The sequence below is a fragment of the Myxine glutinosa genome, chromosome 1 (assembly GCF_964187855.1).
Source record: "Myxine glutinosa chromosome 1, kmMyxGlut1.1, whole genome shotgun sequence".
NCBI lineage: Eukaryota > Metazoa > Chordata > Myxini > Myxiniformes > Myxinidae > Myxine > Myxine glutinosa.
In genome coordinates, this window is record NC_136261.1 from 336054966 (window position 1) to 336080895 (window position 25930).

A 25930-nucleotide genomic window follows, 5' to 3' on the forward strand; every position below is an offset into this window, starting at 1 on the left:
CCATCCATTTTGGCGGTCTCACGAATGAAGGATGAGTTGCCTTTAGTGGTTGCAAATAAAATTTGTGGAGACCAGGCAAAATGGGGAAATATGTCAGATATGACCCTAGGACAGAACGGTGATTCATCAATTGACATGAGGTATGAACCAGAGGTGACGACCGATGAGCTTCGATCTCAGTCAATGGATGGACCTGTCCTGACATCATTGGGGAAAGGGCTTATGCAAGGAGTCATCCAAAAGGCTTAATTTGATTTATTGATGAATATTGATAAATTAATTGAAATTGAATAATTGAATTTAATTGAATAAATTTAACTGAATAAATTGAACTGAATAAATTGAATTGAATATATTGATTGTTTGATTGATGAAAATGCGGTCTCAAGAAAGAAGCTTTGATATCTTTGTGAGATATTATCAATGTGAAGACAACCTTGGAAAATTGAGCAAGGTGGTGAGTTATATAAAGATATATATGTGCGGTTACCATTGTGTGATTTCCCCTTCAACAGAGCGGACACCTGAGGATTCACCCATTTCATACTGACCCTCTGGCTCATCTGCAAATACTGATCTGTGAGATTGGATTGTGCAAAAGCCACAGGTGAGAGAGATTCTCTGGAAATCACCGTTTGAACAGGTGGAGAGATCCTTCCTGGAGGTACGAGTGAAGCTTTAGAGGAACAAACTACAACACATCCAACGCTACTTTGATAAAAAGCAGAATGGGAAATGGAGCCTGCAAGAATACACAAGGACAACCAGAGATTCCACAAAAAGGTACTTGTACACATCATATGTATGACCGTTATGGTGCCGAAGCTATAAGGCAGGTCGAGAATTGGTATTTGTGGACAAAGGGACATGATGAGGAGTTTCCAAGAGATGGTACATTTGAGCGAAGTCGATTGGAAAGATTGGAACAAAGATTGAAAGCCAGGAAGAGACAGAATCTAACGGTAGACTGGCTTGCATTCCATCTTTGGGATGGTGAATCCAGACAACGGGAACAGCAAGAACGGATAACGGATCTAGAACTTAAAATAAAAAGGATACAGGATACAGTGGAGGAGACAAATGCACAACTGCCCTCGAATTTAGGAATGAAAGTGACAGTTGTCCCATCTGATTTCCAGTTGTCTCCCCAAAAAGGACGGTACAGAGATTTTTTTCGTGTTTCAGGAGATAACGAGAGATTGCAGTGGCAACTCAGGGATGTAGAGATGCAGCCCAGCAATACAAGTGCACAGGTGCACAGACCAGGCAACGACAGAAACCGGTGTTTCAAGTGTGGACGGATGGGACATTGGAAAAGAGGATGTCCGTATACCAAAAGGAAGACAAGTTCATAGGATAAACCAAGATCAAGGGTACCAGTGCTGACCGATACCTCAGACAACGATTAGGCCTTCATTGCGACAAATCCCAAATGACGATTGGCCTCAACAAATTAGATTACTGGACAAACATGAATAACTGTCGATGATTCTTGTGTCTGAAAAGTTTTCGGAGCAAGAATTATTCATTTTTTCTTTTGCTTGTAAGCAAATTGATAATTAATTTATCAAATGCCGAAATTGGATCTTTTATGTTGGGCACAAAATTTAAAATTTACAAAGTTTGGAACAATTGCTTTGCAATTTTTTGGCAAACCAAGTGACAAGAGTCACATCATGATCAGGTGGGAATTTCGGACTATTGTTCCACACGATTGATCGGTCAGTGGTCGACTGACATACAAATGGGTGGGTAGTCAAATTTGGATAAATTATTGTGGGAACTGAAAGGGTAATGTCAATGTGACGTCATAGGGGTTTTCTAAGAATAAACTTTTTGGTCCATTTGTGTATTAGCGCTTATAAAATTGAAGGACAAATTTTGAGAAATTGAAATAAAGTTGACACCCATCCGGATCTGTAAATAAGGGTTCCAACGCAAACAAATACGCATAATGCATGTGTGTGTGGGTATTTTGTGTGTCAGTGTTTTTGTTTTTGTGTATCAATCTTACAAGATTGTTGACACCGACAGTGTGCCTTGTCTGAAAAATAGATAGTTCCATGGGGATGGGATCGCATATCGAGAGAATTCGTAAAATAAAAAAATAGAAATATAATTTGATTATGAAAATTATCACTTTTGTCAAGGGAGATGGAGAATAAAGATTAGATTTGCTGAGTTATGAGCAGCTATTCATTAATAGTAAAAAATTGGAAGTAATCTTGGGATTCCATTGTGATAGAATTTATATGAGAATCAAAGCTATTTATGGATATGAGCTTCATAAATAAAAAAAAATGTGGGAGTACAAAATTAGCCAAATTTTGGAGAGGTCTTACACTGACTTCCCAGAGTACTCTGCTCACGGATTTTATATATATATAAACTTGAATTTTATCAGAATATAAATTGGGCTGTATGTATAGATGTGTATAAGGCATAGATGATATGGGAAAATAGTAAAGGAAATTTTGCTGGTTTGAACTATTGTGAGTTTTGAGTTCTGGAGTTCAAACAAAGTCACTGGTTAACAGATTAGAATGGATAGTAAATAAATTCTTCGATGCTGGGTAAATTAACTATGATATTACTAAGACTTATGAGAGCTATTGTTCTTCCTTACACCAGTGCGAAATTATGGGAAAAAAATATATATATATATTAGATCCAACATAATGAATCTATAAATGAATGTCAGATGGACAATATCCTCAATTTGTACTAATTATTTGATTGTGGGTAAAGGAATTAATTTATCATAGTGGATTGTTAACAGCAGCCTGAAAATGTCCTGAGAGTGCATCCATGTAATCGGAAATCCCAGATTTGTTTTTACAAACAACATTTTGGTAGAGGTCTTGTGTGGACGAGCACTTCCTTGGTAGATAAAAAACGGTACTGCATGCTGGCAGCCACTTTTGCGGCCAGTTAGGCCAAACAAATTGAGAGGAAATTGTAGTTAAATACGTAAGTTACACATGGCTATTTGTAAAAAGGAAATTTGTTGAGATGGGAAACATTTTTCGAAGGTTTATTAAAGTGTTATAATATGACATGTGGCAAGGCAAACTATTGGATGGGAAAATTAGATCTGGCTATAGAATAAATTTATTGACCCCTTGAAGTTAATTCTTCGAATCATTGTTTCACTGGCATTTTTTTGTTCAAATTGGAAATAGTTTGGTAGAGCTTTGGTTAAAACCTTTGGTTGCGGTATCTTGGAACGAAATGATAAACCATAGGAGATTGATAAGAATAGAGAAAAAAAATATGGACCCAAAATAGAAAGTTGGATTCATGCCCCTCATTGCAAACAAGCACATGGGGCTAAGGTGGACGATCCCACAGAAAATGAGGCTGCACCTAGCAGCCCAGCAGAACATTCAGTGGCAGATAAATGATAGTCGTGATTTACAGTCATTTGAATTACATTTTAACACCCCTTGCATTGATAAACATTACATTTTCAACATGTGATATTCCTACTTGGGATAATGACATTTATTTGCCTACATGACATACAATTACCTGCTGATATTAATACAACATGAGTGAAAAATGTATCACAACTACACTCATGATCAGGGGATTGAGTTCAACCCCGGGAGATAGGGGGATCAGGGTAAGACAAATAATCTGATTTATGTTACATATTAAGGGATTTTCTTTATTTACCTTTTAGGAAGCTTGTTAGTTTGGTATATGATGTTGAATGTCATCGACATATAATTATGTCATAGGTATGAATATATACAAGGAGTAGCAGACTTGTTTGTTGGTTTAGTAGTTATATTGGCAATTGTTTTAGTGGTGGCTTGCTTGAAAGCCTTAGTAACGGTGTGTTTGAATAAGGTAACCAACAACACGATGATAACGCATGAAGTGACAAATGAGGAAAGAAATGTGGAACCACAAGAGGAAGACTTTTATGGCGACATAAATACTGAGATTAAAAGATTAAATCAAGTGATGTTGCAAATGAATACAGTAGAATTAAGATAATGGCATAACGACAATGTTATGAGTTGTCAATTACAAGATCAGTGAACTCATATCACCACGAGTGACACACTGTTAGAAAAAAAAAAAAAAAAAAAAAAAAAGAAGGAAAAGGAAAAGTGGGGAGGAATTATGGTAATAATACATTATGCTTAATTTGTTGGTTTGGGAAAATTGTTGTTGGGAATTAGATATTCCCGTTTGTGATTGTAATCATATACAATTTATTTTCTTAGAGTAGTGCTAAAATACCTGCATGAGTTAATTTTTGAACTATATTAACCTGAAAGCAATTGTGGATGCTATTCTTAGTTTAGTAGTGAAATACATACCTGATTGAATATTATTTGTGTGACGCATATAAATGAATATAACTTTTTTTGTGTTAAGGAAAAACAACAAATTGTTGAATGTGAAACTGTCGGAAGATATACATGATTATGCTGATTTCATGGTAAGATGTACCCTATCTGATTCAGTGTGTGTGGAAAGCAGATTCAGATGTGACTGAGCATAAGGATAAGACGAGATCACATTTGAAGGGGGTGCTAACGGAATTGGGAAGAAGTTCGAGAAAGAAAATTTGTGGCTAAAAAATGAAGTTAAACGTGGCATACACCCTCTTTCTCAAAGAATGATGAAGACATTCTCCCGTGTAACTTGGAGATGGATGCTTACATTCACCAAGGAAGTTTATGTGACCATTTGCCTGGATCACACTGCAACATATGAAAGAAAGGCGATCACTTACTCTTGTTCGAAGGCTTGGAACATTCATCACATCAGAAGTTGCAGGACAACGACACCTTACCTGCAACCTCTGTGAAATGCGGGGACATATGTTATTACTTCACCAACTTCCGGGGAGCCAGCATGGAGCTGCAAACCAATGGCTGTGCCTTTTCACAACAGCTGTGCACGATTCTGCGGGCCACTCCTGGTATGGACCATGGATGACCTGAACACCATGGTCCCAACATCATTGTGGATGCATCCGGCATCCCTGTTCCACATCTTGCTGGCCAATCAACGTCACACCAATACTTGCTGCCCACTCACAATGAGGGAGGAGGCAAGTCGACTACAACTGGGTGAAGGCCGTGTTCAGGAATTACTATGGTTTACAGCAAAAAGTGGCAAGAATGCTACATGGAGAGCAGGGTCAGTCTATGACTCCGCAATGTTACCACAACAGCGAAATCCTACACGAAGTAGTGCAGGGGCTATGAAGACATTAGGAGAAAATGTTTCATACCTGGATTCAAACACAAGTGATCAGCCCTTCCTTTCAAACAAAGTCAACATTTGTGTGGAGGCAAACGTTTTTGCCAGATGGTGCAGATGCTTTACAAAACTTGAAAATGAAGTGAAATTGTTGTATCTTGGTGATGGTGAAGTGTTGTTTTGAAAAGATATTTGTGATGCAAATGCAATAGATTGAACAATATGGAAGGAGTCAATGACCAACGAAATGTTTTGTGATTCTTGCAGGATGACGGTGTATGCCTAAGGGAATTTGATTACCAAAGTTATGGTTTGGATACTTGTAATGATGTTTACTTGCAGTGATTGATTATTTACTTATACTTGTATTGATGTTTACTTGCAGTGATTGATTGTTTACTTATATTGATGTTTAGATTAATGGTTAATATAAACAAAAACAAAAAGATGAGGGAATTGTGGAAATTGTGAGGAATGTGAAGGAAATAAATGCATTTTCATCAAACACTAAATTAGAAAAACAACAAATGTATTTAATTTTATAAACTTTATTCCCAAATCAACAATCAGATTGTAAATATATTGTTATCACAAAGTAAATAATCAGAAGAGAATGAACGAACACAATGGAATGAATGAACAAAACGGAATGAAGGAAATCTTTAAAACGAGCAAAACCGCACGGAGGCAACAACATCATAAACTCCAATCGCGGGTTTAACGGGGACCCGGAAGTTCCCCCTGAACACGTGCAGAACCCGCGAGTCCCCGAAACACGTAAACTCTCCCTCCTCACAATCAAACAAGAACCCAAACCGTTCAGGATCCCCCGGCACGGACAGGAAGGTTCCTTGATTGTTGTGCCATGTTGAGTATTCGTTTTCATATTTCCGTAAACACCAAGACTCGGGATTCCCTCCCAATCCGCACTCATTTCCTTCCCCTTTCCTCCCCATGGAGTTTAAACAGATTCCGATTCCCCACCAACGACTCGACCTCACATCGACCTCCCAGTAATGACGACCCGAGGAGAAACAATCAGAGGAAATAACTTGTACATAACAATCAAACCGATCAGGATGTTCCGGGTACCGATTGTCGGTCTCGGTTTGAGTCGCCGTCCTGAGATCCCGGGAGATCTTGATCCGTCGATGTGCAGAGTTTGGGTCCAGACTCGGGGTCCGTCCATCTGTGGACACAACGACACGGCGTCACAGACTTTGTTAGACAAACGGACAGAAACACAAACACATTAATCTCTTTCATTACATTTGAAATATTAAATACATTTTTAATTTCACCTTCTTTACGAAACACAATTCACCTTCTCTTTACCTGGTTCGGAATCCCCGACCATTCTCTTGTTCCCATATAACAAAACCCTCCCCGAACATCCTCTTGTTCCCATATAACAAAACCCTCCCCGACCATCCTCTTGTTCCCATATAACAAAACCCTCCCCCGAACATCCGGTTATTTAATTTTCGCCTCCGTTCGATTTTCTTTTAAAATAAAAATAATGACGTTTCACGGAAATAGTAACATCTTGTGAATGGGTTATGGGGTTACATAAACCTGGTGTTACCTTAACGGGTAAGGTGTCTGGTTTAACATCTTCAGGTCCTGAGTTTGAGCACCTGTCGGACCGTTAAAATAACACCTGGGCCCGGTTTCTGGAAGGATATCACATATTTATCCACTGGAGAGCTTCGAGCAACCGGGCCCAGGTGGGCTGACTCAACCTGTCATCCTTCCGAGGTGGACCAGGTGAGTACCAGCTTACTGGGAGTAATAAACATTCGAGTGTCCTGCGTCGGAGTGGCGACCTGGCCAGGACTGCACTCCTTAGCCAATGAAATGACGTGAAAGGAATTTTATTGTTACCTCCAACCAACGAAGGTGGACCGAGGTTATGTTTTCACCCCTGTCTGTTTGTGTGCAGGATACCTCAGAAAGGTATGGACGGATTCGGACAAAATTCGGTGTACCGGTGGGGTAGGTGACAAGAAATAATTGATTCGATTTTGGTGAAGGTCCGGATACGGATACTAGAATTATTGTCGGGATTCTTCTTCATTGATTGGTGGTGGTTCATGTGCAGCCTGTGGCTGTTTGGCTGCATCATTTTCTGGGGGCAGGACTGTGCCACTGATGCAATGCCCCCATAACCAGTCGGCAGGTACTCATTTTGCCCACCTCAAAAGGATGACAGGCTGTGTCAGCCCACCTGGTGTTACATTAACATCATGGCAGGGGCTCAAACTCAGGACCCGAACATTTAAAGGCAGCCACCTTAACCGTGAAGCCAACACCACCTCACCATTGAATGATCGGGCGAACAATGATATACAGCGCGATATCTCAAAAAGTTATGGACGGATTCGGACGAAACTTGGTGGATAAGTTGGGTGTGTGACAAGGAAGAGGTGATTCGATTTTGGTGAAGGTTCGAATCCGGGTTCGATCAGTGGGATAAAAATGGAATGAATCAGCCTGGTATACATTCTACCAGGGGCATGCACTCTACCAGAGGTATGCACTCTACTCGGGGTATGCACGCTACCAGGGGTATGCACTCTACCAGGGGTATGCACTCTACCAGGGGTATGCACTTTTCCAGAGGTATGCACTCTACCAGAGGTATGCACTCTACCGGTGGTGTACACTCTACCGAGTGCCCTTGTACTTAATACTGTTGACAGTGGTACTGTGTCTGAAGCACAGCCACACTTCCAGAAAATGATGCAACCAGCAGCCAAAGGCTGGATACGAAACAACAACAGAAATAACATCTTGTGAATGAGTTTAAGTGATCTAATCATTTCATCTGGAGCTCATCGTGAAGTTACTAAAATGTCTTGTTTGATCTCAACATAAGGGGAGTCTTCTTCACCTGGCGTTATTGCAGTCACGGGATTTGGGAAGTGGAGGAGGGGGGGGGGGGGGGGATGGAGGGATGGAGGAGGGGTGGCTGGATGTGGAAGTTACGTTTTCCTTTCTCCAGAAACACAGCCGGGTGTCTCATTTGTATTAAAGTTGTGGAGGGTGAAATATTCCATCCTTTTTTGTGCCTCCACCGACGAAGTCACTGGAGCCAAATTGTGTTATCGGGTTGTCTGTCCGTGATCGGTTCTCATTATCGCGATAACTTAAGACCAACTGAAGGGATCTTAGTCAAAGTTGGTGCAGGTGTGTATAATAAGGTAAAGATGAAAAGATTAGATTTTGGGGTCAAGAGGTTAAAGGTCAGACGTCCGTCAGGTAAAATGTGTTACCGCGATAACCTGTGAACCAGTCATGGGATTTTTATCAAATTTGGTGCAAGTATAAATGATGCAAAGATAAACTGATTAGATTTTGGCTTCAAGAGGTCAAAGGTCAGATGTCATGTCAGGTGAAAATGTGTTATCTTGTAAAAAAAAACCTGAAGGTATTTAAATTAAACTTGGTAATAATGTGGGTGGAGGCAAATCGATCGACGTTGTGACGTCAGAGAGTGTCGTTCTTTTTATAATACATCGTGGAGGCTCGTGGAAGCCTGAGTGTGATGAACGAATCAGGACTTAACAGGACGCACAAGGAACAGTGGAGAGCGAGGGGGAAACACCAATGGTCTAGTTGAAGGCCAATATGGAGGGAGACTTGGATAAACAATGGGTATGGGGAGGAATGTGAGGCAGGAGTGGATGCATAGAATGGACAAGGTGATCCAAGGTGTGGACAAGATGGATACAGAAGGAAACTCCCAGGAAAAGAAGATGGAAATTTGGAAGGAGGAAGAACTGGGGTGGAAAACGAGGATAGGAAAGATCATGGTTTTGGATTGGGAATGATCGATTTTGGATTGAGATGGTGGTGAACAGGTGTCTTAAATACCTGGAGGGAAGAATGACACAGAAGAGAATGTGGAAGTTGGTTTCACAGGTGGGAAAACGAGGAACGAATGATTCGAAACAAGAAATGAACGAATGCTTAGAAAACACGAAGGATGAACAACTCTTTCTTTTTGGAAAGAATGAAATGATCTTGTTCCGTATTTATGGTGAGAATGTCCCGTTTATCATTATGATGCGAGTACTATATGCAAATCGAGAAGTGTTCGCTATTTACACAATCAAAGACTCACAAGTACAGTGCTGTACTGTACATTTGTTTACCTATTATGTTTTTGTTTGTTTGTTGGTCTGTTATCCGTAATTCTACACCGATCTTAATGTAAGTTAACCATCTGATAAGGCTCGTCAAAGGCTATAACTTATTGTTTTTGAGGTCAAAAGGTCAAGGTCACAGCAGCGTCATGTTTTCTGACGTAATTACCTTCGCAAAAGCGGAAGGTTATGTTTTGATCGCTGTGTATTTATTTGTATGTCTGTGTGTGTGTGTGTATGTTATTCGCATAACTCAAAAAGTATTCAACCGAATTGCATGAAATTTGGTGGGATGATTGGTTATTATACGGGACACATTTGATTAGATTTTGGGAGCAATCGGGTCAAAGGTCAAGGTCAAGGTCACGAAAAGGTCAAAATCGTATTTTTACCATAGCTGCGGCGAAGGTATGCGCTCTACCGAGTGCCCGTTCTAGTTTTTGTTAGATAACTTGGCACAGAGTCGTTGTTGAGAGACTTCTGGTTTGCATCACCACATTCTACTCCATCAGCACTTTCAAATCAGTGGATTTGCTCGATCACCTTTCGTCAGCCATGTTTACAAACGATCAAGGTCAAAATTTTCTAAAATGGTAAATTTTCATCCGATTGATGTGAAATTTGAATAGGATATGCAGATTTGGTCCCTGAATTAGTTTACCAAAATCAAAACGGCGAAAACATCACAACAGATAAACCGAGAATGGCACTCGCGAGAGCACATACCGCACCTGCGAGTTTACGTTTTGTAACCCACTGATAGGCCAGATCTGCATTCGGACCTGAACCAAAATGTAATCGGGTTGTTCTTGTCACCTACCCAATCCGTCCACCGAGTTTTGTCTGAATCCGTCCATAACTTTTTGAGATATCGTACTGTATATCGCTTTTCTCCCGATCACTCAATGGTGAAGAATCACTTAAAATTCTCGTATCTGGATCTTGATTTGGATCTTCACGAAAATCAAATCAATTCGTCCTTGTAACACATAGATTCTGTCCACCAAATTTCGTCAGTATTCACCCATAACCTTTTGAGATATCCTGCTTCCAGATAGACAAACGGTCAGACAGACAGTCCAAATGGTGAAAACCTAACCTCTGTCCACCTTTTGTGGAGGAGATAGCAATCGATTTAGCTGTTTTTAAATGTTAACGGTTTCCATGACATCAATTTCACCACATTACAATCAAATGGGATTTTTGTGATTTTATAATTCCCATATCTCAAAATAGTACAGAAATCTATATCTACCATATAAAACACATTGTCAGTTTGAGTGTTTTTACAGATGTCTGTCCCCTTCACAAGGGAAGGTTTTGAAGGTCAATCTTTTAAAACGCATGTATTCACTGCGGTTTAGGAGTTGCGGAAGACGAGAAGACGAGGCCATTTCGTAGGGTTCAAAGATCGTTTATTCGAACAGAAATCCTCAGCACTGCAATCGCGAATGGAACTCGTACAGCTTTTATAAAGCCAAAACCCTCTTCGGAGGGCGTGGCTCCAACAACCGTGCGCACGTCACGTCCACACAACCAAAAGCCCCACAGGCCCGTGCACGTGGATTTTGACCAAATAAGGTAACCGCTAATGCAAATAAGGTAACCGCCACATGCGAATAAGGTAACCGCGACATGCGAGTAAAGTAACTGCAACATGCGCCCCCCCAGAATGCACTCGCATGGGCATGCATGTAGTTCACGGGTGCGCTCGGCAGTGCCGAGAAGGCTCGATCAGTGCTCAGCCTCGGTGCGCGTGAAAAAACGCCGAAAAACGGGGTTGAGCCGACCGAGGAGCTGGTCAAGGCCTCGGGGGAGGCTGCCGAGGTTCTTCGCGGGCCTCCCGAGGTTGCAGAGTAGGAGTAGTAGTTGCGCGAGTTTCAGCTTTCTACATGCAAGCTGTAGCTGTAGTTGTAGAGTTTTCGCGAGTTGTAGTTGTAGTATGTAGTTGCGCGAAGGTGACGAGCAGTACTCGTTGGAGAAGGCTCACCGCTCTGGTCGCAGAGGAGGTGCTTGGCCGTAGTGCGCGCAAAAGCTACGAGCAGCAGCGCACGTTAGAGAAGGCTCACCGCTCTGGTCGCAGAAGAGGTGCTTGGCCGTAGTGCGCGCGAAGGCTACGAGCAGCAGTACTCGTCCTGTGTGCGCGAAGTTATGAGCAGCAGTGCCACCCGCGTCCCATCGGAGGATCCTGGAGAAGGCGCACCCCCCTGTTCGCAGAGGAGGTGCCATGCGCAGTGTGCGTGAAGTTACGAGCAGCAGTGCGCGCGAAGGTGACAAAGCAGCCGTGCCGCCAACGTCAGTGCGCGCGCAGGAGATGAGCAGCAGTGCCACCCACGTCTCGTAACTGCGTTCCTTCTTAGGATCCTGGAGCAGACTCGCCCCTCTGGTCTCAGAGGAGGAGCCGAGTGCGGTGCGCACGAACCAAAAGGTCACCCGTCGTTCCCAAAACTCCGGCAGTTCGATCGAAACTGCGTTTGCCGTGTTCGTTTGAAGCCCCCGAATCCGTTCCGGAGCAGCCGGGGTCACCAGTGTAGGTGTCGCCATGCTTGATGGAAGCCCCCGAAAACGTTCGCAAAACTCCGGCAGGTCGATCGAAACTGCGATTGCCACATTCGTTTGCAGCGCCCGAATCCGTTCGGGAGAAGCCGGGGTCACCAGTTTAGGTGGCTTCCCGAGCCAGGGCGCGCTTGCCGTGTTCGATTGCAGCCCCCGAATCCGTTTGGGGGCAGCCGGGGTCACCAGTTTAGGAGTTGGGGAAGACGAGAAGACGAGGCCATTTCGTAGGGTTCAAAGCTCGTTTATTCGAACAGAAATCTTCAGCACTGAAATCGCGAGCGGAACTCGTACAGCTTTTATAAAGCCAAAACCCTCTTCGGAGGGCGTGGCGCCAACAACCGCGCGCACGTCACGTCCACACAACCAAAATCCCCACAGGCCCGTGCACGTGGATTATGACCAAATAAGGTAACCGCTACATGCAAATAAGGTAACCGCCACATGCGGATAAGGTAACCGCGACATGCGAATAAGGTAACCGTGACATGCGAATAAGGTAACCGCTACAACGGTCTATTTTTTATGACAAAACAAACATGAAAAGCATTTTCCATGAAATAGTAATTATGTCTCTTCTATTGGATGTGTAGAAGGTGGCTTGCAAAACAAGCCTCAAGGGCGGTGTAGAGACGCTTTTTATAAAAATAACAATAAATACAAGGGGCAGGGAGGTGGAATTTGCTGCACGTGACATGCAATGTGTGCAGAGTAAAACGAGTTTTCATTTACATCCGTAAGATGTCTAATAAATAAAAAAGATACGAGTACACCTGACACTCGGCTGAGGCTTCAGACTTTGGCACGCTCACGAGGCTGCACCATTGAATAAATTGTTCCTACCCGTCATTTTTGCTGAGCTTTTTACTCGTGTATAGATCAGAGAGTACGCTGGTACTGTCTATGTCGGGATGGCGCGGAAAATAATGTCGGTCCCATCTGCTACATACAAAACTAAAGTTGGAGTATCTTCTTATGAAAATTCACCAAATGTCTGTCCGTCTGTTCGAAGGGACTGCAAAAATGGCTCAACCGATCGAAACGACATTTTGTGTGGGTAATCCTGGGATCTCCAGGAGTAAAATAGGCTCTTTAGTTTTCCCAATTTCAGCTTTGGTCTCCAGCATTCTTAGGTTTGGACTCCCGCATAACATTCGCGTTCACATAACGTTCATTGTGACGATGTATGTGTTCACGGTAAAGTGTTTGACGTGACGGTGTGAACGTAATTTCGTAATGTTTTTCATTTCCTAATCCTTTAATGAACGTTTAATGTTTAATGAACGTTTAATGCCCTTCGATGTCCGAGGCCGCACGCGCGCTACACTGGCCAGCGTGTACATTGCCCTTCGCCGTCAGGCTCGGGTAAACCGCTGAGCACCATCCGTGATGGGGACTGGGGCATGAGACAGTGTCCTTCATTATAAGTATAATACACTTTTAATTCCACATATTCCACATGGCGATTTGGGCGATGAATTCGCTAACAGATCGCTGTCTCCATCGATCTTGCCTTGGCCGTAACAGCTATCGGCTCAAAATCCTTTTAACTGTTGATTTGGTACAGTCACACGTATCAGGAATTTGGTACACGTATCGGGAGTACATGCGACATAGCGATTGTGAACACGATTATCGATCACGATTCACGATCATCACGATCATAGTGTATCGATCACGATTTGAAACACGATGGAATAATATTTACCGATATGAACAGTGATGTGGCTTTTATTGAAATTCTAAAGATACTGTTTCGATTTTGATTAGTTGCATGTGATATGATTTGACGGATGTTTGTATAAATCGTTTAAAATATAAAAAACCTTAAATTTCTGATATTTTGCCTTTTCATTTGGGCTTCCCAATTGAAGCCCCGCCCATAGGGCGGGTACCGTTGCTCGTCTTTAAAATGTCGATTGGGCTCCATACGAGAGCCTACCTGGTCTGTTCAGCTGATTGTCGAGGCAGGGATCACTTTTCAGTTCTCCAGACCATGGCCAAAGCAAAAAAAAGCAAAAAAAACAGATCGGTCAAATTCATCTTGAATTCCGGGAATTCATCGTGTCGTTATCACCTGGTGTTGGCCTAACGGTTAGGGCGGTGGACTTGGGATCCGAAGGTCCTGAGTTTGAATCCCGTTGAATTATCGCCGGGCGGAGTTGCTTCAGCCTGTCATCCTATCATTCCGAGGTTGGCAAAAATGAGTACCAGATAACTGGTTGAAGAGAGGCATTGCATCAGCGGCAGCCGCATCCACAGAAAAAATCAGCGGCATCCGCATCCACAGAAAAATGATGCAACCAGCAGCCGGGTGGCTGCACACGAACCACCCACATCTTGTACTTCATAATAATATTATTGAGACGGCATATTTCCGAGCTGCCTCTATCAATGGCAATGTTTCGGCTACTTTGGACTTTGGATCAACACGAACTTTGGACCTCCGCTTCCGGTCTTGCCGGCGAGGTTTCGTTTATTCGCAGCTGTCCACGCTCTCCACGCTATCGAAGTTAAGTAATTGTTCCCATTTTAGTTCGGCAGTTAAGAGGAAGCATCGTTCATTTTTTCAGGAAAGCACCAAATTTGGCACAGATGTAGTATGGACCTATACAATTGTTTTCCTGAGGGGCGCCAAAAAATTCAGAAATTTTGAAATTAAAATTAAATCCTGAGGGGCGCCGTGAAAAAGGGGAGAAAACGGGTATTGATTCGAACTGTAGATTCTGATATTGTGGTCTTGGCAATAGCACACTACTTTACCTACCAGTCACATGGTGTGGAGGAACTCTGGATTGCCATTGGCACTGGTAAAAGCTACCGCTACCTTGCCATCCATAAAATTGCCACCGGCCTTGGCCTCAGGAAGTCCGAGTCTTTGCCATTATTTAAATGCCTTCACTGGCTGCGACAGTCATTTTTTGCCCAAATTGGGAAAAAGACAGCCTGGAAGGTTTGGGAGGCATACCCCAGCATCACGTAGACCTTTCATGCTCTCGCTTATAGGCCATCTGTGGACGCTATTACTATGGAACTACAGAGCATAGAAAGATATGTTGCCATCCTCTATGACCGGACTACCGAGATAAAGACAGTGAATGACATGCGCCGACACTTGTTCACGAAGAAGGCAAGAACAATTGATCACATTCCCCCAACAGCAGACACCTTCGAACAACACCTAAAACGTGCATGTTTTCAGGCTGGACACGTATGGAGTCAGGCACTTGTGCCCTACCCAGAACTTCCATCACCAGCTGATTGGGGCTGGATGAAAACAGGGACTTCCTGGACACCAATTTGGACCACAATACCACTGATACAGGAGGCATGTTCAGAGCTTACAAGCTGCCATTGTAAGTCGGCCTGTAAAGGCAACTGCAAATGCTCCAGGGCAAATCAGCCCTGCACATCACTGTGTGACTGCGATGGACAGTGCTTGAAGTACTACGCGTCTGTGCGAGAGCCTCCACCTTTCAAGTGCCCATAATATTTTAAGTTAAAACTGCAACTGTGTGTAACTTTGATTAATTAATACCATTTCATTGTTATCAGAGACCAATAAAACAATGTGTATCACTTGGAATTGAAATTTTACCTAAAATCCTATGAGAGATTCAAGGAAAATGGAAACACCATGGTGGCCATCTTGAAATTAAAGATGATGGATGCCAATCTTTATGCAATTGATCCCATTGGATTCAGAGACCATGAAAACATGGGGTAAGACACTGGAACTGTGGTGTTATCGCTCATAGTATAGAAGTTATTGAGGGAAATAAGTCACAGAGGGCGGTCATGTTGAAATTCAATATGGCGGCCACCAGGGGTTCTGAATTTTTGGGCGTCCCTCAGGATAACAATTGTATAGGTCCATACTACATCTGTGCCAAATTTGGTGCTTTCCTAAAAAAATGAACGATACGCCCTATTTTTCGGTCTTAACTGCCTAAGTATTTGTATTTTCGTCAAAACTGTATTTATTTTATGGTGTGTGTACCTACAGTAGGTCCCAAGGAAAATTATCGGTGTAAATCTTTCATACCTGCATAGAAAATCGTGTTAATTCGTGTCGTGTCTTTTGAGGCCTTGTACAGTGTCCTAGCTTGAGGCTTTGTTTTTCTCTCAGCGGTCCGTTGATTGTGCTCCAATAACTTTCGTTCTCTGTTTTTCCCAGTCTTTTCACCCATTAGCATACTTCCTTGTTTAAAATCTCAACTCAAAAAAAACAAACAAAAAAAAAACATTTCCTTCTCTGTTCTTATTTGTTGTTCTTATTCGTTTATTCGTTGTTCTTATTCGTTCGTTCATTTTTCGACCACGTGTTTCTCCCCGATTTCCCCAGATAGTTTTCACTGTTAAACTTTAAAATGTTTAAATTTCCCCTGAAGTACTGTATTCTGTCGTATATTATAACACCTTTTTCTTCTTCTTCTCTAAAATGGTGTTTTCAACTTGCTCACCAAATCTATTCATCCCCAAAAAAATTCCTTCTCTAACAATGCCTCTTTCATACATTCCCGAAACTCACCTGCACTCCACCACCCCTCCAGTGTCCTTAAACGTATTTTTAACTTGAAGGTCCCAAGAAACTCATTTTGCAATAAATGTTCGTTTCCCATTAATCGTACACTTTCTAAAATCCAATCTCACCCCTCCCCTCCAAATCTTCCCCATCACCCCTCCCCTCCAAAACTTCCCCAATCACCCCTCCCCTCCAAATCTTCCCCATCACCCATCCCTTTCAAATCTTCCCCCTTGCCCCTCCCCTCCAAATCCTCCCCATCACCCATCCCTTTCAAATCTCCCCCCTTGCCCCTTCCCTCCTAAACTCCCCACACACCCTCCCCTCCTAGACTCCCCCTCGCCCCTCCCCTCCTAGACTCCCCCCTCACCCCCTCCCCTCCAAATCTCCCCCATCTCCCATCCCTTTCAAATCCCTCCCCTTGTCCCTTCCCTCCTAAACTCCCCTTAACCCCTCCCCTCATAAACTCCCCCCTCGCCCCTCCCCACCAAATCTCCCCACCCTCATTTCTTCTCGATTTCCCCGCTCTCACCCCTCCTCCTCAAAGCGTCCTCCCCGCTTCTTCCCCCTTCCAACTCTCACCTCCATCTCCCCCAAACTTCTGCCTCGCTCTTCCCACTCCTCAAATAACACCACATTGTGCCTCACCCAATCACCATCAAACCTTTTGTCCGCCCCATCCTTCCCTTTCTCCGAGCTATTCTGAAATCTCTGACACACCTTCAACAGCTCTCCCTACCTCTTCATCCTCTTCCACATCTTACACTACCCCTCCTCCCCCCTGTTCTGTATCCGATGCTCCCCCTTCCTCTTCATTAACGGTATGGACCTCAAACATCCTTTGTTCAAACTTAACTGATCTCTCCATACAGGTTGCTTCAGACAATCCAGACATGATCTGCTTAACAGAAACTTTCCTCCTTCATGATGTCTCTGATTCCTTAGTATCTCTCCAGGGTTACTCCCTCCTCCGGTATGATAGACCTGAGCCTCGTCTTGGAGGTGGGGTTGCTATCTATCAAAAACTCTCTTTCTCACTCGCCTGCGCTGCCCTCTCTCCACCTCACCCCCAGGAATACCTCTGGCTACGGCTTCCCCTTCGCCCCCACCTCTTGTTCATATGTGTGTTGTACCGTCCACCAAACAGTGATGACTCCATCTACATCTCGCTGTCTGATAATATGGCCCAACTTCTATCTACTCATTGCAACTCTCTCTTCCTCATATGTGGTGATTTCAATTGTCACCATTCCAGTTGGCTGGGTGTGGACACCTCTCTCACCAGCCATGGCTCCTCAGCAAAGGACTTCTGCAACTCACTGGGACTGACACAATCTGTCAATTTCCCGAACCGGATCTCAGTCAACGGAGCATCTTCTCTTCTGGACTTGGTTATGACTAACTTCCCTGAAAATGTCTGCTGCTCTTCTTCTGCTCCAATCGGCTCATCTGATCATGTGCTTGTTAAAGTGGACATCTCTCTGACCATTCTCAGGGAACCTCCTCAGCATTGACGAGTCTGGCATTTCACTCAGGCCAACTGGCACAGTCTTCAAGCAGCCATCAATCATCTGGACTGGTCTCCCATCTCTACCACCTCTGACATCAACTCATCCTGGGAATTCTTCCAAAGTAAATTGCTCTCTCTCTCATGCACAGATTTATCCCATCTCGTCTTCAGTTGTCATACCCTTCCTCCTGTCCATGGTACATGGAATCTTGTGGTGAGGCTGATGCCCAGAAACAACTTGCCTTCGTCTCATGGAAAGCAAATCCAATGGAAGGAAATCTCATTTCCTTTCACAAAGCCCGAAACAAGTGTGTGTCCATCCTCTGGAGAGCCAGGAAACAATATCTTTCTGTTCTCAAGACCGAACTCTCATATCTGTCTCCCTCTTCCAAATCCTGTTGGCGTCTGGTCAAATCTGTTTCTGGTGTTTGTCCCCCCTCCATCCCCTCCCTTACTTCAAACGGCTACACAGCTGACTCCGCACTGTTACGGATTAGGCACTTCCGTGGTTGTGGTTTTCATCCACTTGAGACATTTCTGGTTCTCGTTATAATGGTTATTATTGTTTAAGGGAAATGGTTATTGTGGTTAAAAGTTTAAAAGCGCTCATGGTAAAAAAGAGAGGAAGCCGGATCGAGAACCTGAAGACGAGGAGAGATGAGAGGAGGAAGAAGGTGTGAGGAAAAAATTTGAGGAAGACGCGTGTCTTGAAGCTCCGTAGCGAGCGGGATCGAATGAAAGCTGCGAGTAACCTTTGAGTCCTTGAAAGGAATTTCCTGTGATAGGTGTTATCGCTGGAGAATTGAGAAACCTGCATAGTCAGGTATAGGCGTTGAGGTTGCAGAGAAGCCTCGCCGAGGCGCTTTGACTCAAGTAAGAGCCGTCGGCCATTTCGTACCGCGCGCTGCGTTCACCAAAAAAGGTTTTGCTACGCGTCAACTTTTCTCACCCTCCGGTCGTCTGCCGGGGATGTGTGTGCGCGAAAGCGGCATTTGAAGAATACATTGCGGTTCGCTGATTGAACTTCGAACGTGCACGTCTGGATCGCGCCTTTGGGATTTCCCTTTCCGCCACCAGTTTGATGTTGGTTTAGACCACGTGACGGGCCACGCTTTACCTATGCCTCCTTACTCGCCTCATCGCCGGGATCATCTTTGAGTTATGGAGACACTGAGGAGGGTTCTTTTCCAGTCACTGGGAGGGCGCAGTGAGTTATCTTATTTCAGCGGAAGGTACCATCTTAAGATATATTGAGTGCACTTTGATTGCTATTGGTTGCACCTTTATTATTGTGTGTGATTTTCAATACAACATCTGCTCGTTTATAATCCTTGGTGTGGTTTCACTATTGATTACTTACGTAGAATAACATATTTTTCTGCCGTGGCTCCTCTCGGGGTTCGGAGGTATACCGAGAACAGGAGGTCGGGGAGGAACACGTAACAGCACGTGAAAAAGCTGAATGCCTCAACTCTGTGTTTGCCTCTAAATCTTGTGTCCCAAACCCATCGCTCTCTGTACCTACCATACCCAGTCATACCCAGCTGCTCCGGGACTCTGTGTCCTTTCCTCCTGACAAGATGGAAAAGTTTCTGTCAACCCTCGACTCCGATTCTGCAACTGGACCTGACGGCATCAGCCCACGGGTCCTAAAATCCTGTTCTTCCACTCTTTCACTCCCTCTCTCTGTTATCTTCACCCTATCTTTTGCTCAAGGCCATCTTCCATCTGCTTGGAAATCAGCCAACATCACTGCTTTACACAAAAAGGTGCAAAAACAGATCCTCGCAACTAGAGACCAATCAGCCTTCTCTCAATTATCAGCAAAGTCATGGAAACCATCATTGCTTCAGATATGAAATCTTTCCTCTTCTCCAATGGCTTGATCTCTGATCATCAATTTGGTTTCAGACCAGGTCACTCTACTCTGGACATGCTGCTTCTGCTGTCTCAACAATGGATGGAGGTCCTCAATGCCAAACAGGAAATTAGAGCTGTCTCCCTCTACATATCACGTGCCTTCAATACGGTCTGACACCCCGCTCTGCTCACCAACTCTCCTCCTTTGGTATCCATGGAAATCTCCACGCGTGGCTGGCTGACTTCCTCTCTAGTCATAGTCAACGTGTGGCCCTGAATGGGTTTCTCCCATCTCCTCTTCCTGTTGAGGCTGGAGTTCCCCAAGGCAGTGTTCTGGGCCCTGTGCTTTTTCTGGTCTTCATCAATGATCTCTCTGACTCTCTTGAAAATCCTCTCTATCTCTTTGCTGATGACTCCACTCTCTGCCGCTCCATTCCTCATCCCTCAGATCAGCAGTCTGCAGCCTCCTCACTCTCTGCAGACCTGAACAAAATCACAGACTGGGCAAAAAAGTGGAACATGTCTTCCAATCCTGACAAATCTTACACTCTTACGATGTCTCTCCGAAAAGATCGACTGGACAACCCTCCCATCCACTTTCTGAATAATCCTCTCCAAGAAGTTCTGTCAATCAAGCTTTTGGGTCTCACTATCTGCCATGATCTTTCATGGGAAAACCACATTTCAAATCTGGCCTCCAAAGCCAGTCGCCGACTGGGCATCCTCCATCGTGCGAAGTCCTTCCTTGGCACACCTGAGCTCCTCACCACATGCAGGGCTTTCATCCACAGCTCAATGGAATACTGCTCTCCCCTCTGGGCTGGTGCTCCTGCCTCACACCTCGCTCGTCTTCACGCTGTTGAAACCAAAGCGTTCAGAATCATTGGAATCGCCCGTGATGAAGCTACCTCCGAGGGCCTTTCACTTACTCACCACAGGCAGGTTGGTGGTCTTTCTGTCTTCTACCGACTCCTCTCCGGCCTTGCTCCTCCAGCTCTCTCTGGGCTCTGTCCCGCAAATATTCCTACAGGTCGCACAAGATCTGCCTGCAACCCTCTTATGGTTAAACTGCCAAAATCAAGACTCTCTGCTCACCTTCACTCCTTCATGCCTCTTTTCTCCCACCTCTGGAACAAACTCCCTCACACTCTTCCATCCCACTCCTCCCTCCAGGTCTTTAAAACAGCTGTTCACCACCATTTCTTATCTTCCCCCATCCAAAAACCTTGATCTTTTCTACCCCCGCTAATTTCACCCCAAATCCACTTTTTTGAAATACCAACTTCTTTCCTGGAAGTCCTTGGTGTCCTTGTGTTTATACTTCTCCCAGCCCCCCCCCCCCCTCCTTCCCACGCCACCTCCCACCAAGCCCTCTCCCTCCCACACATTCCCGATGTCCCTGCTCTCAAATGTTGTGTTTATGTGCTTCCTCGTCTCTCCCCATCTTGTCTACCGCTCCCCTTTTTATATACTTTGTTTGTTTGTCTGTTTGATTTGTTTGTGTGATAAATGTTAGCTCTTTCACGAGCCTCGATTATGTATACAAAAAATAAATAAATAAAATATCTGAATTTAATCAATATTTGAATTGACATTTCGTGTTCCTTTCATCTTTGTTTTGGCACACTGCATTGACTGGACTGGTAAATGGTCAACTAATTGATATTTAAATATAAAGATCCTAGTTTCTCTACTGATCAAACCTGAACCTTGCTGTGCGCATGCTCAGATAAAAAAAGGGTGCTACTTGTACAGTGTGTTTGACTAACGTCTTTCTGATGATTTATAGTGACTGTATTTGTCTGGCGAGAATTTTCTCAACTATGACCGAGGTCTTCTGATTTCTCAGAACCAGGATTTGGATACCACAGATAAATACTTATATCTTGTCTTGATAAAGTTCTTCAATGAAGTTAATTTTACCAAACTATTATCAGAGTGTGCGCTGGCACTCTCGACTCTCCGTACTAATGTCAGGATGATGCGGATAAAAATATGTTGGCCCCACCCACTGATACAAAACGAAAGTTGGAGTATGTTTTCGTACTCTCAGTAGTTTAGTGAGGATACTTGCAGTTCGAGTGTATAATAAGTTTTGTTGACACTTCAAGTTAGCAAATCAGTAAAAAAAAACAGGAGAGTGTCTTTCACGTCTCGCTATCCATAAATTCCTCTCAAGAGGCTCCGCCCCTCCCATCTGTTCTCACCCTATTGGTTAGAGGGAAACCACAACAGTTATTTTGGGCATTTATAAGTGCAGTTCATTGTGTGGCCTGAGGCTGGATTAAGACATCACTCTTTGAGAAACGAGCAATAAGACAGAGCTGCAAGATACAGTCAGGCTTACGTAAGACAATATAGGAACACATGTACATTGTTTGACATTGCTGACTAAGATATCATGGCACTTTTGCTCCAATATTGGGTATCCTCTGAGTACCATACCATTGTGTTATTCCACATTGTAAAAAATAACAGAAACAAGTGAATAAAAAAAGCCCACAGAATCTTGTTTCTCAGTCTGAGAGTCCTTTAGGTGCTTTTTTGCAAACTCCAAGCGGGCTTTCATGTGTCTTTCACTGAGGAGAGGCTTCCGTCTGGCCACTTTGCCATAAAGCCCAGATCGGTGGAGTGTTGCAGTGATGGTTGTCCTTCTGGAAGTTTCTCCCATCTCCACACAGGATCTCTGGAGCTCAGCCAGATTGACCATCGGGTTCTTGGTCACCTCTATTACCAAGACCCTTCTCCCCCGATTGCTCAGTTTGGCCGGGCGGCCAGCTCTAGGAAGAGTCGTGGTTGTCTCAAACTTCTTCCATTTAAGAATTATGGAGGCCATTGTGCTCTTGGGAACCTTCAATGCAGCAGAAATTTTTTTGTAGGCTTCCCCAGATCTGTGCCTCGACAGAATCCTGTCTCTGAGCTCTGCAGGCAGTTCCTTCGACCTCATGGCTTGGTTTTTGCTCTCATATGCATTGTCAGCTGTGAGACCTTATATAGACAGGTGTGTGCCTTTTCCAAATCGTGTCCAATCAATTGAATTTACCACAGGTGGACTCCAATCAAGGTGTAGAAACATCTCAAAGATGATGAAGACAAATGGGAGGCACCTGAGCTAAATTTCCAGTGTCATAGCAAAGGGTGTGAATACTCATGTCAATGTGATATTTCAATTTTTTTATTTTTAATAAATTTGCAAAACTTTCTAAAATCCTGTTTTCTCTTTGTCATTTTGGGGTATTGAGTGCAGATTGATGAGGGAAAAAAATGAATTTAAACGATTTCAGCATAAGGCTGCAAAATAACAAAATATGAAAAAAGTGAAGGGGTCTGAATACTTTCTGAATGCACTGTAGTAAGCTCCTATATAATTTCAGGGACTTCTTGCAAGTTCAGTTGTCTTTCCTACTTTTCTTTTTTATCAACTTCGAGTAACCAATCACAAATGTAGATAATTATAGAATGATGTTCTTCGAGATGTTTTTTGCAGTTTGTAAGAAGTTGATGATCATGTACTGAGAACTGATCAGGTACTGAAATCATGTACTGTTGATGATCATGTACTGATATTATAACATTCTACTCAGGCTGCTAATTTGTAAAGTCTCCGTATGTGGCTACACCACAAGAGTAATGAAGTATTGTTGTAACCAGTGGAGTGTTTGCAGAAGCTTGAAGCAATAATTGATTAAGTGTAAATGAGGCAGTGATGTCGGGATTGCCTGTTTTCTGAGAATGGCCCAAGAGATGTTGATCTTCACAAGCACATGATCAGATGAAAATGCATTATCTGTTTGGAATTTCTTTATATTTTGTTCTTGATAATTTTGGGGAAAAAATTTCAAAAGTGAACTTTCAAAATACAAGATAGCGAGAACTATGTTGAACATATAAACCAAGTAAGAGAGAAAAGAAACCAGTGGATCAAAATGAATAAAAAAGGGAAACAAAATTAAAGGAAAGGGAAGGAATAAAAGTCAAGAAAGTGGGAATTTAAAAAGATCATAGAAACAGAAAAAACCGAAGAAGGACATTGAATTTCCTCGTTAAATATCATTCTCTTCAATCCCTTCACCCTCCATGTCCCATTTCCCTTCATTTCACTTACAAAGACTTCTCAAGCTGCTCTGGTCCAGCTCAGTCATTTGGAGCTCCACTGGCTCTGTTGAAAGAAGGAAAGATAAAGAAACATCACAATCAATGTAAATATCCTGCTGTTTATTTGTACAGTAAATATTTTTTGCTTTAAGGAACAATTTAAAAACACGAACAGATTTGAACGATGTATGAATGCTAACGAGGCCTTTCCCGCACGTGCTGTGTGTGCATTTTGGGACTTGCTTCTGCTCATCAGGCACTTTTAACCTGCCGCTGCTCGGGAGAAGTGTGTAACTCAAATAGTCTTGTTAAACATGATTTTCAGCATTTAAACGAGTGGCGATTAATAGATGATCAACCATAATTGTTTTGCTCCTGGATGAAAATCAGACTCCTGGAAAAATAGGAAATACGAGAAATATCCGTGGATGAGACCGAGAGGTGTTTAGTTCCGTTCATTTCCTGTTAATACAAGCGAGCTGTAGCAGTGGATACAACCAACACACACACACACACACACACACACACACACACACACACACAACCCCCCACCCCCACACACACACACAAACACACACACACACACACACACACACACAATCACACACACACACACATACACACACACAAACACAATCACAAACACACACACACACACACACAAACCCACACACACACACACACACACACACACACACACACACACACACACACACACACACACACACACACACACACACACACACACACACACACACCTCACCTTCAAGCAATAAATGCAAAAATAAAGTGTACTTTATCTTGCCCCCCCCCCCCTGCCCCACTGGAAACAGTAAAAAGGAAACAAACAAAAGATATTTATCCCAGCCACCACCGTGTTCACAGTCGGGATAGCGTTAGATAGGTAATCAGCTGTGCTCCGTTTCCGCCAGAAATAGCGCTTTGCATTCAGGCCAAATAGTTCAATTTTCATCTCATCAGACCAACTAAACCCGAGATTTGGGAAGTGCTGCAGACTCTTGTCCTTCCAGCTGGTTTTCCCATCTCAGCCAAGGAACTCTACTATTGTCACAGTGGTCATTGGGTTATTGTTTACCTCCTTGACCAAGGTTCTTCCTGCCAGGTTGCTCAGTTTGGTCGGACGGAACTTTCAACATTCTCGAAATTGCTCGATACCCTTCCCTCAGATCTATGCCTCCTCACAATTCTATCTCAGAGTTCTATGGACAGTTCCTTGGACTTCATGGTCGGGCTTCTTCTCTGACATGCACTGTCAACTGTGGGACCTTATTTAGAAAGGTGTGTTTCTTTCTAGTATAATTTCCAATCAATTGAGCAACACTAGCTCTGTTTGAAACATGCCATGTTTGTTTTTTAATTTAACATTTTTAAAAAATCAATTCACTAATTGAATTTTATAAGTTTTTCTCTTGTAAGCAATCTTTGATTGCACATTATGAATATTTATGGCTGTGCAATTCAGCCATTCACTGCCAGACATGCTTTCAACAAACCATTTTGATAGATTGATTGATTGAATTGGCCATTGTGGTCTCCAATTAAGTTGTAGATACATCTTAAGGATGATTAAAGGAAATTGGATGCACCTCAGATCAATTTGGAGTGTCATAGCAAAAGTATTGAATAATTGATGACTCAAGACATTTCAGCTTTTCATTTTTAATTATTTTGTCATAGGAAATTCTAAAAAAAATAATTCCACGTGATGGGGTATTTATGTGTAGATCAGTGACCAAAAAAAATCTACATTTTATCCATTTTAAATTCAGGCCGTAACAACAAAATGTGAAAAAAGTCAAGGGGTATGAATACTTTCTGAAGGTACTGTATGAAGGTACCAGGTACCAGGTTTCTGAAGGTACCAGGTTCATCCTTTATGGTGCCCCAAACACCGCTGTTCCGAGGGCTTCTGCACGAGAGCACTGAGCATGTACGAACAGAATATGTCCTTTTGAAAGTTGTGTTTGAGAGGAGGACAATGATCTGTCATTT

General features: G+C 43.2%; 1 protein-coding gene across 3 annotated transcripts in view; it reads right to left on the reverse strand.

The window, feature by feature from the left end:
- Positions 1-5758: 5758 nt before the first annotated feature.
- Positions 5759-25930, reverse strand: part of LOC137416888 (E3 ubiquitin-protein ligase TRIM7-like) — a 94324-nt gene continuing 74152 nt past the window's right edge. For all 3 annotated transcript variants that reach the window (XM_078769800.1, XM_078769801.1, XM_078769798.1), the window contains 2 exons: positions 23928-23981; positions 5759-6415 (listed from right to left, as the gene is read on the reverse strand). In XM_078769800.1, coding sequence (XP_078625926.1) covers positions 5889-6415; positions 23928-23981 — 581 coding nt within the window. In that variant the 3' untranslated portion in view covers positions 5759-5888. The remainder of the gene's footprint in view (positions 6416-23927; positions 23982-25930) is intronic.